General features: G+C 43.7%; 1 protein-coding gene across 1 annotated transcript in view; it reads left to right on the top strand.

Moving 5' to 3' along the window:
- The window catches only part of AOAH (acyloxyacyl hydrolase), a 187,293-nt gene that overhangs the window by 73,906 nt on the left and 95,224 nt on the right, over positions 1–18,163 (top strand). The window contains exons 6-7 of the mRNA XM_088476026.1: positions 10,810–10,892; positions 13,731–13,779. Of these exons, the coding sequence (XP_088332152.1) occupies positions 10,810–10,892; positions 13,731–13,779 (132 nt within the window). The remainder of the gene's footprint in view (positions 1–10,809; positions 10,893–13,730; positions 13,780–18,163) is intronic.

Raw genomic sequence — 18,163 nt, forward strand, 5'->3', positions numbered from 1 at the left:
TTAAGGGTGCTGTAACCCCCGAAAGTACACTCCAGTCCAAACCAAAAAAAAAAATATTTTCTGTGTTTGTGAATTGTGTGCGCAGTAGCCGCACGTGCATCAACAAAGTAGTGCCAAGCGTGCGCCTGTGTCATAAGTAAAGGGCCGGCTGGCTTGACCGTTAAGGGTGCTGTAACCCCCGAAAGTACACTCCAGTCCAAACCAAAAAAAAAATTATTTTCTGTGTTTGTGAATTGTGTGCGCAGTAGCCGCACGTGCATCAACAAAGTAGTGCCAAGCGTGCGCCTGTGTCATAAGTAAAGGGCCGGCTGGCTTGACCGTTAAGGGTGCTGTAACCCCCGAAAGTACACTCCAGTCCAAACCAAAAAAAAAATTATTTTCTGTGTTTGTGAATTGTGTGCGCAGTAGCCGCACGTGCATCAACAAAGTAGTGCCAAGCGTGCGCCTGTGTCATAAGTAAAGGGCCGGCTGGCTTGACCGTTAAGGGTGCTGTAACCCCCGAAAGTACACTCCAGTCCAAACCAAAAAAAAAATTATTTTCTGTTTGTGAATTGTGTGCGCAGTAGCCGCACGTGCATCAACAAAGTAGTGCCAAGCGTGCGCCTGTGTCATAAGTAAAGGGCCGGCTGGCTTGACCGTTAAGGGTGCTGTAACCCCCGAAAGTACACTCCAGTCCAAACCAAAAAAAAAATTATTTTCTGTGTTTGTGAATTGTGTGCGCAGTAGCCGCACGTGCATCAACAAAGTAGTGCCAAGCGTGCGCCTGTGTCATAAGTAAAGGGCCGGCTGGCTTGACCGTTAAGGGTGCTGTAACCCCCGAAAGTACACTCCAGTCCAAACCAAAAAAAAAATTCTTTTCTGTGTTTGTGAATTGTGTGCGCAGTAGCCGCACGTGCATCAACAAAGTAGTGCCAAGCGTGCGCCTGTGTCATAAGTAAAGGGCCGGCTGGCTTGACCGTTAAGGGTGCTGTAACCCCCGAAAGTACACTCCAGTCCAAACCAAAAAAAAAATTATTTTCTGTGTTTGTGAATTGTGTGCGCAGTAGCCGCACGTGCATCAATAAAGTAGTGCCAAGCGTGCGCCTGTGTCATAAGTAAAGGGCCGGCTGGCTTGACCGTTAAGGGTGCTGTAACCCCCGAAAGTACACTCCAGTCCAAACCAAAAAAAAAATTATTTTCTGTGTTTGTGAATTGTGTGCGCAGTAGCCGCACGTGCATCAACAAAGTAGTGCCAAGCGTGCGCCTGTGTCATAAGTAAAGGGCCGGCTGGCTTGACCGTTAAAGGGTGCTGTAACCCCCAAAGTACACTCCAGTCCAAACCAAAAAAAAAATTATTTTCTGTGTTTGTGAATTGTGTGCGCAGTAGCCGCACGTGCATCAACAAAGTAGTGCCAAGCGTGCGCCTGTGTCATAAGTAAAGGGCCGGCTGGCTTGACCGTTAAAGGGTGCTGTAACCCCCGAAAGTACACTCCAGTCCAAACCAAAAAAAAATTATTTTCTGTGTTTGTGAATTGTGTGCGCAGTAGCCGCACGTGCATCAACAAAGTAGTGCCAAGCGTGCGCCTGTGTCATAAGTAAAGGGCCGGCTGGCTTGACCATTAAAGGGTGCTGTAACCCCCGAAAGTACACTCCAGTCCAAACCAAAAAAAAATTATTTTCTGTGTTTGTGAATTGTGTGCGCAGTAGCCGCACGTGCATCAACAAAGTAGTGCCAAGCGTGCGCCTGTGTCATAAGTAAAGGGCCGGCTGGCTTGACCGTTAAAGGGTGCTGTAACCCCCGAAAGTACACTCCAGTCCAAACCAAAAAAAAATTATTTTCTGTGTTTGTGAATTGTGTGCGCAGTAGCCGCACGTGCATCAACAAAGTAGTGCCAAGCGTGCGCCTGTGTCATAAGTAAAGGGCCGGCTGGCTTGACCGTTAAGGGTGCTGTAACCCCCGAAAGTACACTCCAGTCCAAACCAAAAAAAAAATATTTTCTGTGTTTGTGAATTGTGTGCGCAGTAGCCGCACGTGCATCAACAAAGTAGTGCCAAGCGTGCGCCTGTGTCATAAGTAAAGGGCCGGCTGGCTTGACCGTTAAGGGTGCTGTAACCCCCGAAAGTACACTCCAGTCCAAACCAAAAAAAAATTATTTTCTGTGTTTGTGAATTGTGTGCGCAGTAGCCGCACGTGCATCAACAAAGTAGTGCCAAGCGTGCGCCTGTGTTATAAGTAAAGGGCCGGCTGGCTTGACCGTTAAAGGGTGCTGTAACCCCCGAAAGTACACTCCAGTCCAAACCAAAAAAAAAATTATTTTCTGTGTTTGTGAATTGTGTGCGCAGTAGCCGCACGTGCATCAACAAAGTAGTGCCAAGCGTGCACCTGTGTCATAAGTAAAGGGCCGGCTGGCTTGACCGTTAAGGGTGCTGTAACCCCCGAAAGTACACTCCAGTCCAAACCAAAAAAAAAATTTTTTTCTGTGTTTGTGAATTGTGTGCGCAGTAGCCGCACGTGCATCAACAAAGTAGTGCCAAGCGTGCGCCTGTGTCATAAGTAAAGGGCTGGCTGGCTTGACCGTTAAAGGGTGCTGTAACCCCCGAAAGTACACTCCAGTCCAAACCAAAAAAAAATTATTTTCTGTGTTTGTGAATTGTGTGCGCAGTAGCCGCACGTGCATCAACAAAGTAGTGCCAAGCGTGCGCCTGTGTCATAAGTAAAGGGCTGGCTGGCTTGACCGTTAAAGGGTGCTGTAACCCACAAAGTACACTCCAGTCCAAACCAAAAAAAAAATTATTTTCTGTGTTTAGCCGCACGTATATATCAAATCGATATAACATAAATGGAGGACCAAACTTTCTCCGATAAAAATAAAATAGAGAAAGATCAAGAACCACTTCCTCCTAGTGCTGAAGCTGCTGCCACTAGTCATGACATAGACGATAACATGCCATCAACGTCGTCTGCCAAGGCCGATGCCCAATGTCATAGTAGAGGGCACATACAATCCCAAATGGCAAAGTTCAGGAAAATGACCTTGAAAAAGACATTTAAATCAGCTGAAGAGAAACGTAAACTTGCCAATATGCCATTTATGACACGGAGTGGCAAGGAACGGCTAAGGTCGATCCCTAGTATGTTCATGACTAGTGGTTCAGCTTCACATGACGATGGAAGCCCTCCTCCCACTAAAAAAATCAAAAGAGTTAAGCTGGCAAAAGCACAGCGAAGAACTGTGCTTTCTAAGAAGATATCACAAATCCCCAAGGAGAGTCCAAGTGTGGTGGTGGTTGCGATGCCTGACCTTCCCAGCACTGGACGGGAAGAGGTGGCTCTTTCCACCATTTGCACGCCCCCTGCAAGTGCTGAAAGGAGCACCCACAGTCCACTTGCTGATATGCAAATTGAAGATGTCACTGTTGAAGTACAACAGGATGAGGATACTGGTGTAGCTGGCGCTGAGGAGGAAGTTGGCGAGGAGGATTCTGATGGTGATGTGGTTTGTTTAAATCAGGCTCCGGGGGAGACAGTTGTTGTCCGTGGGATGAAAAAGCCCATCACGGTCATGCCTGGGCAGAAGACCAAACATTCCACCTCTTTGGTCTGGCAATATTCCTATCCAAATCCGGACAACAACTGTCTTGCCATATGTACCATATGTAAAGGTGAAATAAGTAGGGGTAGGGACGTCAACCACCTAGGAACATCCTCCCTTATACGGCACCTGCAGCGCGTTCATAAAAAGTTACTGTCAAGTTCAGAAACTTTGGCTAAGACCGTAAGCAGTCCAGGGACACCTAAATCCCGTTGTCCTGTTGTATCCAAGCGCCTGCAAACCACACCGTCAACTCCCTCCTCGTCAATTTCCTCCTTAGTCAGGATCGGAAGTAGTCCTGCAGGCCATGTCACTGGCATGACTGACTCTCCTATCCGGGATTCCTCTGGAGGATCCTGCATTGCTACGCCTACTGCTGCCGCTGCTGCTGTTGCTGCTGCTGGGAGTCGTTCATCATCCCAGAGAGGAAGTAGGAACACCACTACTTTTACTAAACAATTGACCCTCCAACAGTCCTTAGCGAGGAGGATGAAGTACGACAGCAGTCATCCTGAAGCAAAACGTATAACTGAGGCCTTGACTGCTATGTTGGTGTTAGACGTGCGTCCGGTATCCGCCATTAGTGCAGTGGGATTTAGACAATTGATGGAGGTAGTGTGTCCCCGGTTCCAAATCCCGTCTAGATTCCACTTCACTAGGCAGGCGATACCGAGACTGTACAGAAACGTCAGAAAAAGTGTCCTCAGTGTCCTGAAAAATGCCGTTGTACACAATGTCCACTTAACCACGGACATGTGGACAAGTGGAACAGGGCAGACTAAGGACTATATGACTGTGACAGCCCACTGGGTAGATGTATCACCTTACGCAGCAACAGCAGCAGCGTCACCAGTAGCAGCATCTCAGAAATGCCAGCTCGTTACAAGGCAGGCTACGCTGTGTATCACCGGTTTCAGTAAGAGGCACACCGCCGACAAAGTCTTAGAGAAACTGAGGGAAATCATCGCCCAGTGGCTTACCCCACTTAGACTCTCCTGGGGATTTGTGATATCTGACAACGCCACCAATATTGTGCGGGCATTACATCTGGGCAAATTCCAGCACGTCCCATGTTTTGCTCACACAATAAACTTGGTGGTGCAGAATTTTCTGAAAAGCGACAGGGGCGTGCAGGAGACGCTTTGGGTGGCCCGAAAAATTTCTGGCCACTTTCGCCATTCAGTGACTGCGTGCCGAAGACTGGAGCGCCAGCAAACACTCTTGAACCTGCCCCGCCATCACCTGAAGCAAGAGGTTGTGACGCGGTGGAACTCAACCCTCTATATGCTTCAGAGGATGGAGGAGCAGCAAAAGGCCATACAAGCCTATACATCCACCTATGACATAGGCAAAGGAGGGGGTAGCACCTGACTCAAGCGCAGTGGAGAATGATTTCCGTGTTGTGCAAGGTTCTCCAGCCCTTCGAACTTGCCACACGTGAAGTCAGTTCAGACACTGCCAGCTTGAGTCAGGTCATTCCCCTCATCAGGCTTTTGCAGAAGCAGCTGGAGAAAGTGAAGGAGGAGCTAAGACGGAGCGATTCCGCTCGGCATGTGGGACTTGTGGATGAAGCCCTTCATTCGCTTTGCCAGGATTCCAGGGTGGTCAATCTGTTGAAATCAGACCACTACGTTTTGGCCACCGTGCTCGATCCTAGGTTTAAAGCCTATGTGGTGTCTCTCTTTCCGGCCGACACAAGCCTGCAGAGGTGCAAAGACCTGCTGGTGAACACACTGTCAGCTGAAGCGGAACGTGACACGTCAACGGCTCCTTCTTCATTTTCTCCTGCAACTGGGGCTGCCAGGAAAAAACTTAGGTATCCTAAGCAACCCGCTGGCGGTGATGCAGGGCAGGCAGGACCAAGTTTGGACATCTGGTCCGGACTGAAGGACCTGGCAACAATTTCTGACATGTCTACTGTCACTGCATATGATACTGTCACCATTGACAGAATGGTGGAGGATTACATCGGTGACAGCATCCAAGTAGGCATGGCAGACAGTCCATACCTGTACTGGCAGGAAAAAGAGGCAATTTGGAGGCCCCTGTACAAACTGGCTCTATTTTACCTGAGTTGCCCCCCCTCCAGTGTGTACTCCGAAAGAGTGTTTAGTGCAGCCGGGAACCTTGTCAGCGAAAGGCGTAGGAGGTTGCTTCCACAGAATGTGGAGAAGATGATGTTCATCAAAATGAATTATCAGCTCTTCCAGGGAGACCAGCCTCCAGAAGGTACAGAGGGACCTGTGGTGGTGGATTCAAGTGGGGACGAGTTAATACTTTGTGAGGATGAGGATGTACACACTGAAGAGGGTGAGGAATCGGTGGATGAGGAGGATGAGGATGACATCTTGCCTCCATAGAGCCAGTTTGTGCAGGGACACATTAATTGCCAGCTTGTTTTGTGGGGGCCCAAACGAACCAATCATTTCAGCCACAGTTGTGTGGCAGACCCTGGCGCTGAAATGATTGGTTTGTTAAAGTGTGCATGTCCTGTTTATACAACATAAGGGTGGGTGGGAGGGCCCAAGGACAATTCCATCTTGCACCTCTTTTTTTTCTTTGCATTATGTACAGTTTGGGGCCTAGTTTTTCAAACTGCCATCCTGTCTGCCACTGCAGTTTCACGCCTAGATGGGTCACGTGTTTGTGCCGCCCACTCGTGTCGCTTAGCATAGTCATCCAGCTACCTCGGTGCAACGTTTTGGACATAAAAACACTATTGTGAGGTGTTCAGAATAGACTGGAAATGAGTGGAAATTAAGGTTATTGAGGTTAATAATAGCATAGGAGCAGAAAAACCTACAAATTCTGTGATTTTAGCTGTTTTTATGCTTTTTTAAAAAAAAATACAGATCCAAAACACAAAACCCAGAACCCAAAACACGGAAGGGTGGTTTTGGCAAAACCAATCCAAATCCAAAACACGAAGAAAGATCCAGATCCAAAACCAAAACACAAAACACGAAAAGTGGCCGGTGCACACCCCTAATATATACACACACACACGCGCACAGTATACAGTATATATATATACATACATATATATATATATATATGCTGCAGCGTACGAGCATGAAAACACTTTAGTGACACTCCCATAATACGTCCATGGGATGGATCATTTTTGCCCGCATTCATAGCCACCTCCCAGGAATGCTCAGAACTTTTCCATGAGATTTCTGATAGCGAGCGTCTCAATCACACAGCGCCTATGTGCGTACACACGATGTATCACATGCACCCTACAAGATTATAGGAATTTTCCTGCACGCCTTATAGCAGAAAATCACTCAACTATGTGAACATCGGCATTGCGTGCGACTCTGAATCAGGCCCATATTATATCCATGTGTATTACACACAATTATACTGAAATTAATATCTCTTGAAATTATTGATTGTATGTTTTACTCTTTATATGTGCAATATGTGTTTTTTATTATTCTGTTCACAATCAGAATAATGTGCATTTATATATATTAATAATGCTATTGGTGATTTATACGAGGACGCTTCGGTCTTGGGGCCCCTCTAATATCATATAAATACATACATTTATTTGCTATGTGAACAAATTTTATTAAGCTAATTAAGTACGGAATTGTATTAGTGGTAATGCACCAGATGGGTTTGTATGTATTGCTTTTCTATAGTACCCATTGGAAACAATTCCTGGTTATCTGGCATTAATGGGTGGCTGGTAATGGCCACTAATAAGTGACCTATATCTTATCCCAAGTACGTTTACAATGGGTATCAATAGCATTATTAATATATATAAATGCACATTATTCTGATTGTGAACAGAATAATAAAAAACACATATTGCACATATAAAGAGTAAAACATACAATCAATAATTTCAAGAGATATTAATTTCAGTATAATTTACAACTTACATCTATAAACCCTATTCTGGAAAGAGAATTAGAAAACATACCACCCGTGAAATAATAATATATATTATATATATATATATATATATATATATATATATACAACCTAATACCTTACCAAGCAACCGGACCGTCCATGGTGCCGCTTCACCGCAGGATTCCACACTGCGTGGTGACATCACAGATCTCACACGATTCGTTGTCACAGAGCATCACAAGTGAGCTGTAAACAAAGATTGTGATTGGGATCTTGCTGCGAAGCGGTACCATGGACAGTCTTGGTGTGGGTATTTAGCTTATTGGGTTTGTGTTCAACCTGAGGAAAATGTTTTATAAACATTGAAGCATTGGTTCAAATAAGCTACAGACCATATTTATATACAGTGTGTTAGTAATATATATATATATATATATATATATATATATATACACACAGATATATGAAAAATCATACATGCTCTGTATATTTTAAATATAAACAGGATTATGCTATATATTATATACACACACACTTGAATATTTAAACACAAATATATATATATATATATATATATATATTAGAAAATGTTTTCTCTATATTTTTAATATATACACACACAGCCTGCAGTGCAAGTATATAGAGAAAGCATTTTCATATATATATATATATATATATATATATATATATATATATATATATATTATATAATGTTTCAGCAGCAGCAGCCAGGCTGGCAATAAGCAGGACTGACACCTCACCTCAAGAGGCTCAGTCACCATACCGCGCTCAGGGCTACTTCATGGGGCTTCCTAGGACTCCTGTGCTGCTGCTCCTTCCTTCAGGGCGGCGCGCTGATGGCTGGGTGGCACCTTGGTGATGTCACACGTCCTGACATCACGTGGTGACACAGAGGAGGCGCCGGGTTACTGCCGCCATGTTTATTGAATTTATGTCCCCAGCAGTTCTTTGATTTGTCGGGTCCGCGGTTGGGAGCGGGGAAAGGGGTCGCGAGTTGCGGCCGGGGGGCGTGGCCTAAAATGTCCACTGACAGTGACAGGCTGCTGCAGCAGGAAAGTTTTTTTTCCTGTGTACAGCAGTAGAAACAACACAGCAGTTGCTGTGGGCCTATTCTGATGGGAGGCCTGGAGCTGCAGCTCCATCCGGCCCATTGTTAATCCGGCCCTGAAAACACTACCCGGAACATATAGCAAACTAAATACTGCTCAGTCTAAGCGAACTATAGCAGAGGACATCCTTCTGTTATATACAAATTGGGATTACTCCCTGATGCAGGACTAAAGGCATGCCACAGGCTGCCTATTGTGTGATAGACTCATTCATAGACTTTTCTAAATAATTTCATATGTGATGTTTTTCAGTGTTTGTATGTAATAATATACAGGCTATTTATCCTGTTAACATATTTGCTAGGTATCATATAAATTGCTATATTAATAATAAGAGTATGGTTGATTGTATTACAACCACTATTCTAATATATTTGCAACATAAACATGTGTTATTCAATATGTTAGTAGTACGAAACCTTTAAAACTCTGTTTGAAAGTTATCACAAAATATAGAAAAGAAACTTGTACTGTGGTGTTATTTACTTAATAATCCTTAGGTGAGATATTTCAAAGAGTGAATTCAGTGGAGAAGAATTATACAGATAGCAGGTAAATGATGTTTCTATGTAACGCAACACTAACTTAGTAATTAGGTGGGTTTTGCCCAAGTGGACCCATACTACATTATAACAGTAAATAGCTTGGGTGGAGGCACTAAACTTAACCAATCTGCAGTCACAAACAGGGTTACAAGTGTGTTTAGACCTTTTTGTCAGATGTTATTATGGTATACTGAAGTAAAATTACAAGCATTTCATAAGTGTCAAAGGGGTCTATTTACTAAGCTGTGTTAGGAGATAAAGTGAATGGTGATAAGGTACCAGCCAATCAGCTCCTAACTCCCATGTCATAGGCTGTGTTTGAAAAATGGCAGTTAGGAGCTGATTGGCTGGTACCTTATCACCATTCACTTTATCTCCTAACACTTTAGTAAATAGACTCCAAAGGCTTTTATTGACAATTACATTACGTTTATGCAATGAGTCAATATTTGCAGAGTTGACCCTTCTTTTTCAAGACCTCTGGTACCAAAACATCCTCCAAGAGCAACTTCTCTCAACCATCCAAAAAAGAGTTTGGTGACGAACAATGCCTTTTCCAGCATGACGGATCACCTTGTCATAAGGCAAAAGTGATAACTAAGTGGCTCGGGGAACAAAACATTGAAATTTTGGGTCCATGGCCAGAAAACTCCCCAGACCTTAATCCCATTGAGAACTTGTGGTCCATCCTCAAGAGGCGGGTGGACAAACAAAAACCCACAAATTCTGACAAACTCCAATCAATAATTAGGCAAGAATGGGTGGCCATCTGTCAGTATGTGGCCCAGAAGTTGATTGACAGCATGCCAGGGCGAATTGCAGAGGTTTTGAAAAAGAAGACACAGCACTGTTAATACTGACTCTTTGCATAAACTTAATGTAATTGTCAATAAAAGCCTTTGACACTTATGAAATGCTTGTAATTTTACTTCAGTATACCATAGTAACATCTGACAAAAAGGTCTAAAAAACTGAAGCAGCAAACTTTGTGAAAACCAATACTTGTGTCATCTCAAAACTTTTGGTCATGGCTGTATATTGTGTAGGTAGCTTTACACTTGGATATGATAGAATCATAGAGTGGGATAAGCACTGGTCTGGGTGGTGATTTTACATAGCAATTCATTCTAGCAGATTAGTTTAAAAAGTAACCAGCACACCAGACTAAATAGGCTTTGTATTTAGTGTTTACTTTGGACCTGAATTAAGTGAATGATTTAAAATAGGGTGACATTTTTTTAATAAAATAAATAATAACATGTCCCAAACTAGCTGAATAACTCTTGGCTGCATATGGGGGACACTGGCATTGAAAAGAATAGTTAAACTTGACTTTGCTGGGTATTTACCATAATGCCATTGCAGTGTCAAATTCATCTCTCTTTTTATATATTAACTCAATCCTAGCATTCAAAGATTAGCATTCAAGTTTCAAGTCAGTCTCCATATAATAAAATGGAACTGTTATAAACTGGCTACAGTTATCAAAGACAGATGATAATAACAATAAAAATAATAATAATAAAAACAATAATGTGGAAATATATCTTGTACTGTAAGTTTAGGAATCATTGCCTAGTATTACCAAGTAATCATTTCTGAGAAATCACATCTCATGTGTGGCAATAAAGTCATACATAAACACATCTGTATATATACTAAAAACAAATATATTCTCCTGTTTTGTAGCAAAACTCAGAAGTTGTTTCTGGAGTTCTCTTCAAGTTCTGCTCATTGCCTCTGTTCAAAAAGATCTGTGAAACAATAGAGTCGTAAGTATCAACATGAATAATTATCTCATGAGCATTATAGTGTGTAATTTATACAGAGTATATTACTTCCAGACCACTGCAAGGAACATCAGCTATTCATTTAGCAGCCCCCAACAGCTTCAGTGCAATTGTGATTGTTTAAAATGTGTGAAATGCACTTGGGAGATGTTGATTCTGTGCCGTCAATTTTGTCATTAATGTACTAAAGATTACCTGAATACTTTCTTTATATATTCCTATTACCTAACTTTTTCTGTTCCTGCTTTATGTGTCCTAATAGCAATGGTAAAGGAAGTACAGATTCACATAAGGTCATTTTTAGCTGCAAGTACTGCACTGCGTACAGGTGTTATTCGCATATATCTAACTTAATTCTTATTAGAAACATTTGTATTACAATAGAGTTTTAAAGTGTTCTTAGCTTTCTTTCCAAATCTTTACAACAGCAATTATATTTTTTTCCTTTATTTTGGTTTTAACAACTTTTATTGTTCTTGTTAATGAGAAAATTGAAGACACGCACTGGAATCCATTTTGATTCGCATTCATGTCAATAACAAATTAATCTATAGTTTTTTGCTTATACAGTGAGGATATGTGTTATAATTATTAAGGAAAAAGTATTTAATATCTGTACATAACATATTCACAGGGGTTGGGTACGGGATGCCAGCGCTTGGGATCCCAGCGGTTAGATACAATCCTGATGTCGGCATCAGGGTTAAGATACTGACATGTGTCGGCAGGGCCGTTTCTAGGGTCTGGAGCACCCAGTGCGAACAGTCAAAATGTACCCCCCTCCCTTTAAGAAGCAGTAGTTACTAATTTTGCGTGCGTGCCTCTGGAAAGGGGGTGTGAACTCACTAAGGGGCGTGGTCTCACTGTAAGGAGGTGTGGTCTCAAATAAAAAGACCACAGAATGTCAGCCGCTGTGACTGCAGAGCCCACGGGTCGCTAACCAGTGAAAGTCAAAGAGTCAAAAGATATCTATAGTCAAGTTAAAGAGCCAATAGCATTCGCACACCGAAGGCGAGTACTCAAAAATGGGGCATGGCCTGGCTGTCACAAGGCTGTGCCCCATTTTTGTGTGCACACCTTAGGTATGACATTTGCAGGAGCATAACCTTGTGTCACACACCCATTTTTAGTCACGCTGGGGGTGAGCCCAGCACATTGAAAATACAAGCCAGTTCCACATAAAATACACTGCAACAGGCCTCTTCCACATAAAATACATTGAAACAGCCAGAGCCACATAAAAGGTTTAAAAACCACATCCACATAAAATACATTTTGAAATCCAGTGCCACATAAAATACATTGAAAAAGCAAGATTCACATAATACACACTTCAGCTCCTCCATGTGTCACCCAAGCCCCCTCCTTTGCCGTTCCAGCCCACATTTATGTGTCATTGCAGTCCCCCCATGCCACTGCAGTGGCCCCTCATGTGTCACTCTAGCCACCCCCTGGAGTTATCTCAACAGCCCCACTCTGCCCCCTTAAGCATGAAAGCAGGCATTATCTCCCCAGCTCTCACGCTCTGAAGTCTCCAGACCAGTCCGTGCTCACACGTCCGTGCCCAGTCCAGTGTCCCGACTCCTAAAGAAATGGCACCCGCCCGGGCTCCTCGGCATCCAGATGTGCCCTAAATAGGTTGCTCCTCTGCGTGGCTGCTCGTCGTGACGCCACGATGCAGCCGCGTCATTTTGGACAGGGAGAGACCGGAGGAAGGAGCAGCCCTGGTGAGTGCAAGGCAGCGGTCGCTGCTGCCTCTGCAACTTGTCTGTGAGTCTAACTGATGGGGCCAGGGCGTGTGATTGCACGGGTCGTCGGTAGGTATCCTAACCCTACGCCTACCACTACCCCTAACTCTCCTTCCCCACAGCCTAAACCTAACCCTTCCCCCAATGCCTAAACCTAACCCTCCCCCTCGCAGCCTAAATATGTAAACTATTTTATAATACTGAATTATATTTATACAGATGTGTCCTCTTACCGCTCGCGCTCCATGCGATTAGCTGCGGTTTCATGCACCACGGAATGCCATGCCACACGCTGCGTTCACACCATGCAATCATATGGGGTCACAGGTGCGAATGCAGCACGCATACTCGTTCAGACGTAGCACGATTTTCCGCACAAGCGACAAAGATGCATCCAGACATATCTATATATGAGATAATAAGATTGGTGATGTGATGTGTATAAAAGAACCCTGCAATAGGTTGCAATTTAATTAATCCGCCATAATGCAATGTGCCATTTCGGCACATCGCATCCACCAGCATCAAAAGTTTTCACTCGCACCCCAATATAATATATAATATACATGTTTACATATATGTTCTATGTTTCTATTCATATTTTACTGACTCACTTCTAAGTCTTTCCTTCCCCTCTCCCTCCACTATTTTTCTTTTTTCAGTGTTTTGTGAATGTAAAAAAAAAAAAGTGAAAACAGCCCCATCTCCTCTCTCCGCCTTTACCCAAACACACACAAAGCCTTTGTTATCAGCTGCCTACAGATGCAATGGACATACAGCAGAAAACAGAGTTTAATTGTGACGGTCACAGGGTTTTGTCATTCTGGTCATCCAATGCCACATGTCTGCCTACAGTATGCTGTGTATGATTTGCAGAAATACCTCTTGTGTTTGGTAACCTTACCATGCAGAAGTGTTTGTTTGGTCCTCACTACCTAATAATAAATAACTAATAAATATTAACTGTCATGCATGTACAATGAAAAGTGACAATTGCAGGAAACACCCATTCAAATGTACACAGTGCTTATTCAGAGGTTTTTACAGAGTAATGATTTCCTTGCACTTTTAGGTCAGTACCATCAGAAGATTTTGACCAAGATGACTTCAGCGCATTTCCTGTAAGTGAATGAGTACTTTGCATTTTCCATTTAATTTTCTTTGAAATGTAGCAACAAAATCTGATGGTTCTATTGTATACTTATAAAACATGTGTTAACTGATATTGAGGCCAATTCAGCAGTAAACGCAGATTCCCGATTATCGGGAATCTGCGCATGCGCAGGACCTATTCTTGAATGCATCTGCCTGATTGACAGGCAGAGGCATTTAATAGGCAGTGCGGGGTTGGCCGGCGTTCACGGAAACTGGGCGCGTCCACCACATTATCTGGGAGTGGCCAGCCCAGAAACTGCGTGGACATAGGCAGTCTGCTGGGCTCACAAGCCAGCCAGCCTGAGTAAGCTGAGGCTTAGTCAGCTGGCCGGCCGGCCGGCCGCCCACCATTGTGACCATCGACCACCGATGGTCGCAAGGGTGATTCCAGCCAGGCCCGCTGAGAGCCACAGCGGGCCCGGGTAATAGGGGGCGTGGCCTAATCGTGGTAGGCGTGGCCACACCCCCCTCCCGAAAAAAAAAAGAAAGATTTGCAGCGCCGCTTCGAGCTGGGGAAGGGGGCGCTCTGGGCCCCCTCAGCCCTGCTCAAAGCCAGGGAGGGCGCGATCAGTGTGATCGCTCCCCCCCACAGGCATAGGAGACTGCTGTGGCTGCTGCTCAGCAGCCACGAGCAGTCTCCACTGCAGCTCAGCACACGCTGCACATGCTGCTGTGAGGGAGGGGGAGCGGCGCCGGACCCGGGCCCCTGCCGGGTCCCTCAGGAATACCGGGCCCCGGTAATCTGTACCCGCTCGCCCCCCCTCTCGGTGCCCCTGATTCCTCCGTTGCAGTGCTGGGATCACAAAGGCAGCAGGGGGGTCATACACCTCTTGCTGCTTTTGCATGATTGCAAGAATCGCATTGCAAAGCTGCCTGTGCGTAGCTTTGCAAATGCAATCCTTGCCGAATCAGGCCCATTGACAAGTTATAACACCTCCAAGTGTAACGTGCCTTTTTTCTAGGAATGTCCAGGACTTTTGTCCAGGAATGATGATGTTTGTCCATGCAAGATGACGTTTAGCCTCTTTCTGAGTTCCGTTTTTTTGGAGGGAAAAATCCGAACTCGGCGTGCAAACTCGAACCTATCCGAGCCTGCACATCCCTACTTTTTTCCCAATAAGTTCTGTGTTTTAAACTGTATATAGGTATTCCCAGAAATCGGGTATAAAATGTACAACCAGGAATTGAAAAAAAACGTACATTTTGGTGCCTATAAACAGTCTGAACTGGACATATCTTTGATTTCTTTTCATTCATTTACTTTTGACTTGTCAAATCACTCTTCTTTGTCAAATCAGTCTTCTTTGTCTCTGACATTGTGTCCATACAGATCATAAGGGATTCTTGTAGTAGTAAAAGAGACACTATGCTATTGTAGGCAACGCTGGCAGAGGCTCTGAAGGCACTGATCCTTCCACTCAGAAGCGGCCCCCAAACCCCCCAAGGGGATTGGCATATCCAGTTCCTCAGATTACCATCAACATAGAGGAGCAGCAGCCGGCAGCTTCTGAAGTAAAAAGCTGCTGATTGATTCTCCTCAACAGCTTCTAGTTATCATTTATCTAGCACAGTCTATAAATGGCAGTTGGTAGCTGATTGGTTGCTGTGGGTAACTTCTCAACATTATCTTTCTCTAAGGTTTGATACATCTACCCCCTGAATGAGTGACACATATATCAGTGTTTTAGATGCTCCTTAACCACTGGTGGCACAGCATCAGCAGATGGTATCAGACGATCACAATCGACAATGCCACATCCAGGGTCGGACTGGCCCACAGGGGTACAGGGGAAATCCCCGGTGGGCCCCACTGCCTGAGGGCCCCACCTCCTCTTCTAATGTCAGGTTTCAGACAGTCCACTTGAATACATTGTAAAGACAGACCATGCAGTGTAGAATCCATGTTGTCTACAGGCTATATCATCTATAATGGTTAGCCAAGCCTCTGTGGTGGCTGGCCACACCTTTAAGCATGGGCCCCTACCACTTCCTTCCCCAGGTGGGCCCTTCATGCCTCAGTCCGACACTGGCCACATCCCAAAACAAAAGGCCACACCCCATAGTGCCAGGGCCTGACATTTCACATGGTGCCCCTGGCCATGACTTTAGTTTTGACAGAGAAAATCAGATGGTAAAATCAGCAGTTCTTTTATGGCCACACACAGTTTACCATAAACTTACCTGTGAATTTATATAAAAAACTTTTAAATTTGCCAAAAATGATCCTTAGCCACCTAAGTAAAGGATTTTTTTCTCTTTCAAGACCAGACTCATTTTTATATTTTTTTTGCAAAGTTTGATTATTTTAGTCTACCCTACAGCATTCTACAATAGTTTAGCTTTTATAGGTCTATATTTTTTAACTGCAAATCGGGCAATGAAAAAAACACTACAATTTAAACAAAGCTCACAAATGAATCTTGTTTGGGAGAATGTATTAATATCTGATTGGTGCTGAATTTATAGTAGTATGTAGGTTCCCACCACTTACCTCATACATGGCAGCGTTAATAATGTTAGTATGCACGTACAAATGTGATTAAAATTGCAAAGGACAGCTCTTCCAAAAGAGGAGATCTCCGGGTTTAAGACCTGTGCGTTTTTCTGCGCATGGGCTGGCCGATGTGGAAACACTCAGGGGAAGTCTCTTGGATACTTTCCAAGTATGAATGCGGAAAGAAGCCCATAGGTTTCTATTAGGCAACACCATATATAGATGACTTTGCTTATCGGGTACAAGCTACAGAGAGTTTTGCTTTCCGGAGCTTTGTACATATGAGAAGTTTTGGCCACATTTTAACTTTTTTACATCTCTTTGTCTATTAATGTGATCAAAAAGTATATATTTTCTTCTTAAAGCTCAGTCTTTGGCCATTGGAAATGTTATACAGCAGTGGCAAACGCAGGATTTCTAGAGAGGGGTTTCCAAATGCTTGATTTTAGAGTGAGTGTGGTAAGTCCATGAAGAGGGCAGAATTAGCACTTAAGCAGCTTTAAAATGTGTCATACAAAGTGTATTGTGTGTCATAATTCCAGCATATACAGGACCAGTGATCACAGTAAGCCATTAAATGCGGAAGGAGGGCCATCCTTACTGAGTTGAATGTTTGTATTTTAGATGTGGGCACCATTCCAGAGTATTAGAGCAAGTCCGCGAGTCTGGCAGCAGCAGAATAACCTAGCACTGCCCTGGACATCTATGTACATATTGTGCTCTATAGCAGCACATCCCTAACAGTGAATGTTTTCCAGATCTCCTAGTTGGTACACATGATATTTATTGCTGGCTAATACATGTTAAAAGATCCACAGGTAGTTCTAATTATTTCATTTGTGATACCGAGCATAACATGCAGCACTTGTAAAATTCAATTATATTACTATTTCTATTGTGGTCATGGTGTGGGCTGGGAAGGGGGGTTTCCAGGCAGACTGAACCCCCCCCCCTGCCTTTGCCTATGTACAGTATGTTCATCTAAATGTAAGGAGAATAGCATATCTTTATATTTTGTTAAAGAGACTTTAGGCTTTTTCAGAATACTTTACCTGCTAACCAGAACTTTATGTCCTGCACTGAAAGTTCCTACCAATGGCCAAGGAAATAGTCTACAGGTATATATTATGTGTTAGCAGATTTTGTCACTCTAAAAACTAGGGGGGTGAAGTATTTACTCGCCTGGTAACTATTTAAATGAATTAATAAGAGGTGGTATCTAAAATTATTCACCTCAGGGTGCGCTCACATAGACATAAGGATACATATAATACAATAAAATATTTTATTAAAAATACACAGTATTAACATATAAAAAACATTTAGAAATCAGCATCTAAATGGCCATTCTCACATATTCATCATAATGGATCAATAATAGGGTGTGTGAACAATCAAATGTCCACCTGTATAAATAAGTATATTGATCTCCTTTAAGGTTGTAATTATGTCCAAATAGAGCAATATTGCACTCGCGTCCCGTCAATAATTATGCTCCTTATTAGGGGGGGGGTAATGAGATTTCCAAAGCAAGTTTCAGCTGTTAAATGTCCACTCCAGTGATACCTGAACTTTGCCAATCAACACTCTCTGCAGCCAACCAACAGGTGATTCAAGGTAGCTATTTCAAAGAGGGTGAAGATTTAGTGGTACAGTCTCGGTATATTTACCCAGCTCTCCTCTCCCTGACGTCTGTAAGGGCCCTGCTGGTCTGAAATGCTGCTGTTATCTTGCTGTTGCAAAGGTGTAAAATCCCTTTCTCCGTATGGTTGCAGGGGGATAGATGTCTGTGTGTGCTCTCACCTCACACAGCAGGTTCCTGTTCTCACTGCAGAGCCACGGCTTGGGACAGGAGA

The sequence above is a fragment of the Taudactylus pleione genome, unplaced genomic scaffold, assembly GCF_031769625.1.
Source record: "Taudactylus pleione unplaced genomic scaffold, aTauple2 ptg000181l, whole genome shotgun sequence".
Lineage (NCBI taxonomy): Eukaryota > Metazoa > Chordata > Amphibia > Anura > Myobatrachidae > Taudactylus > Taudactylus pleione.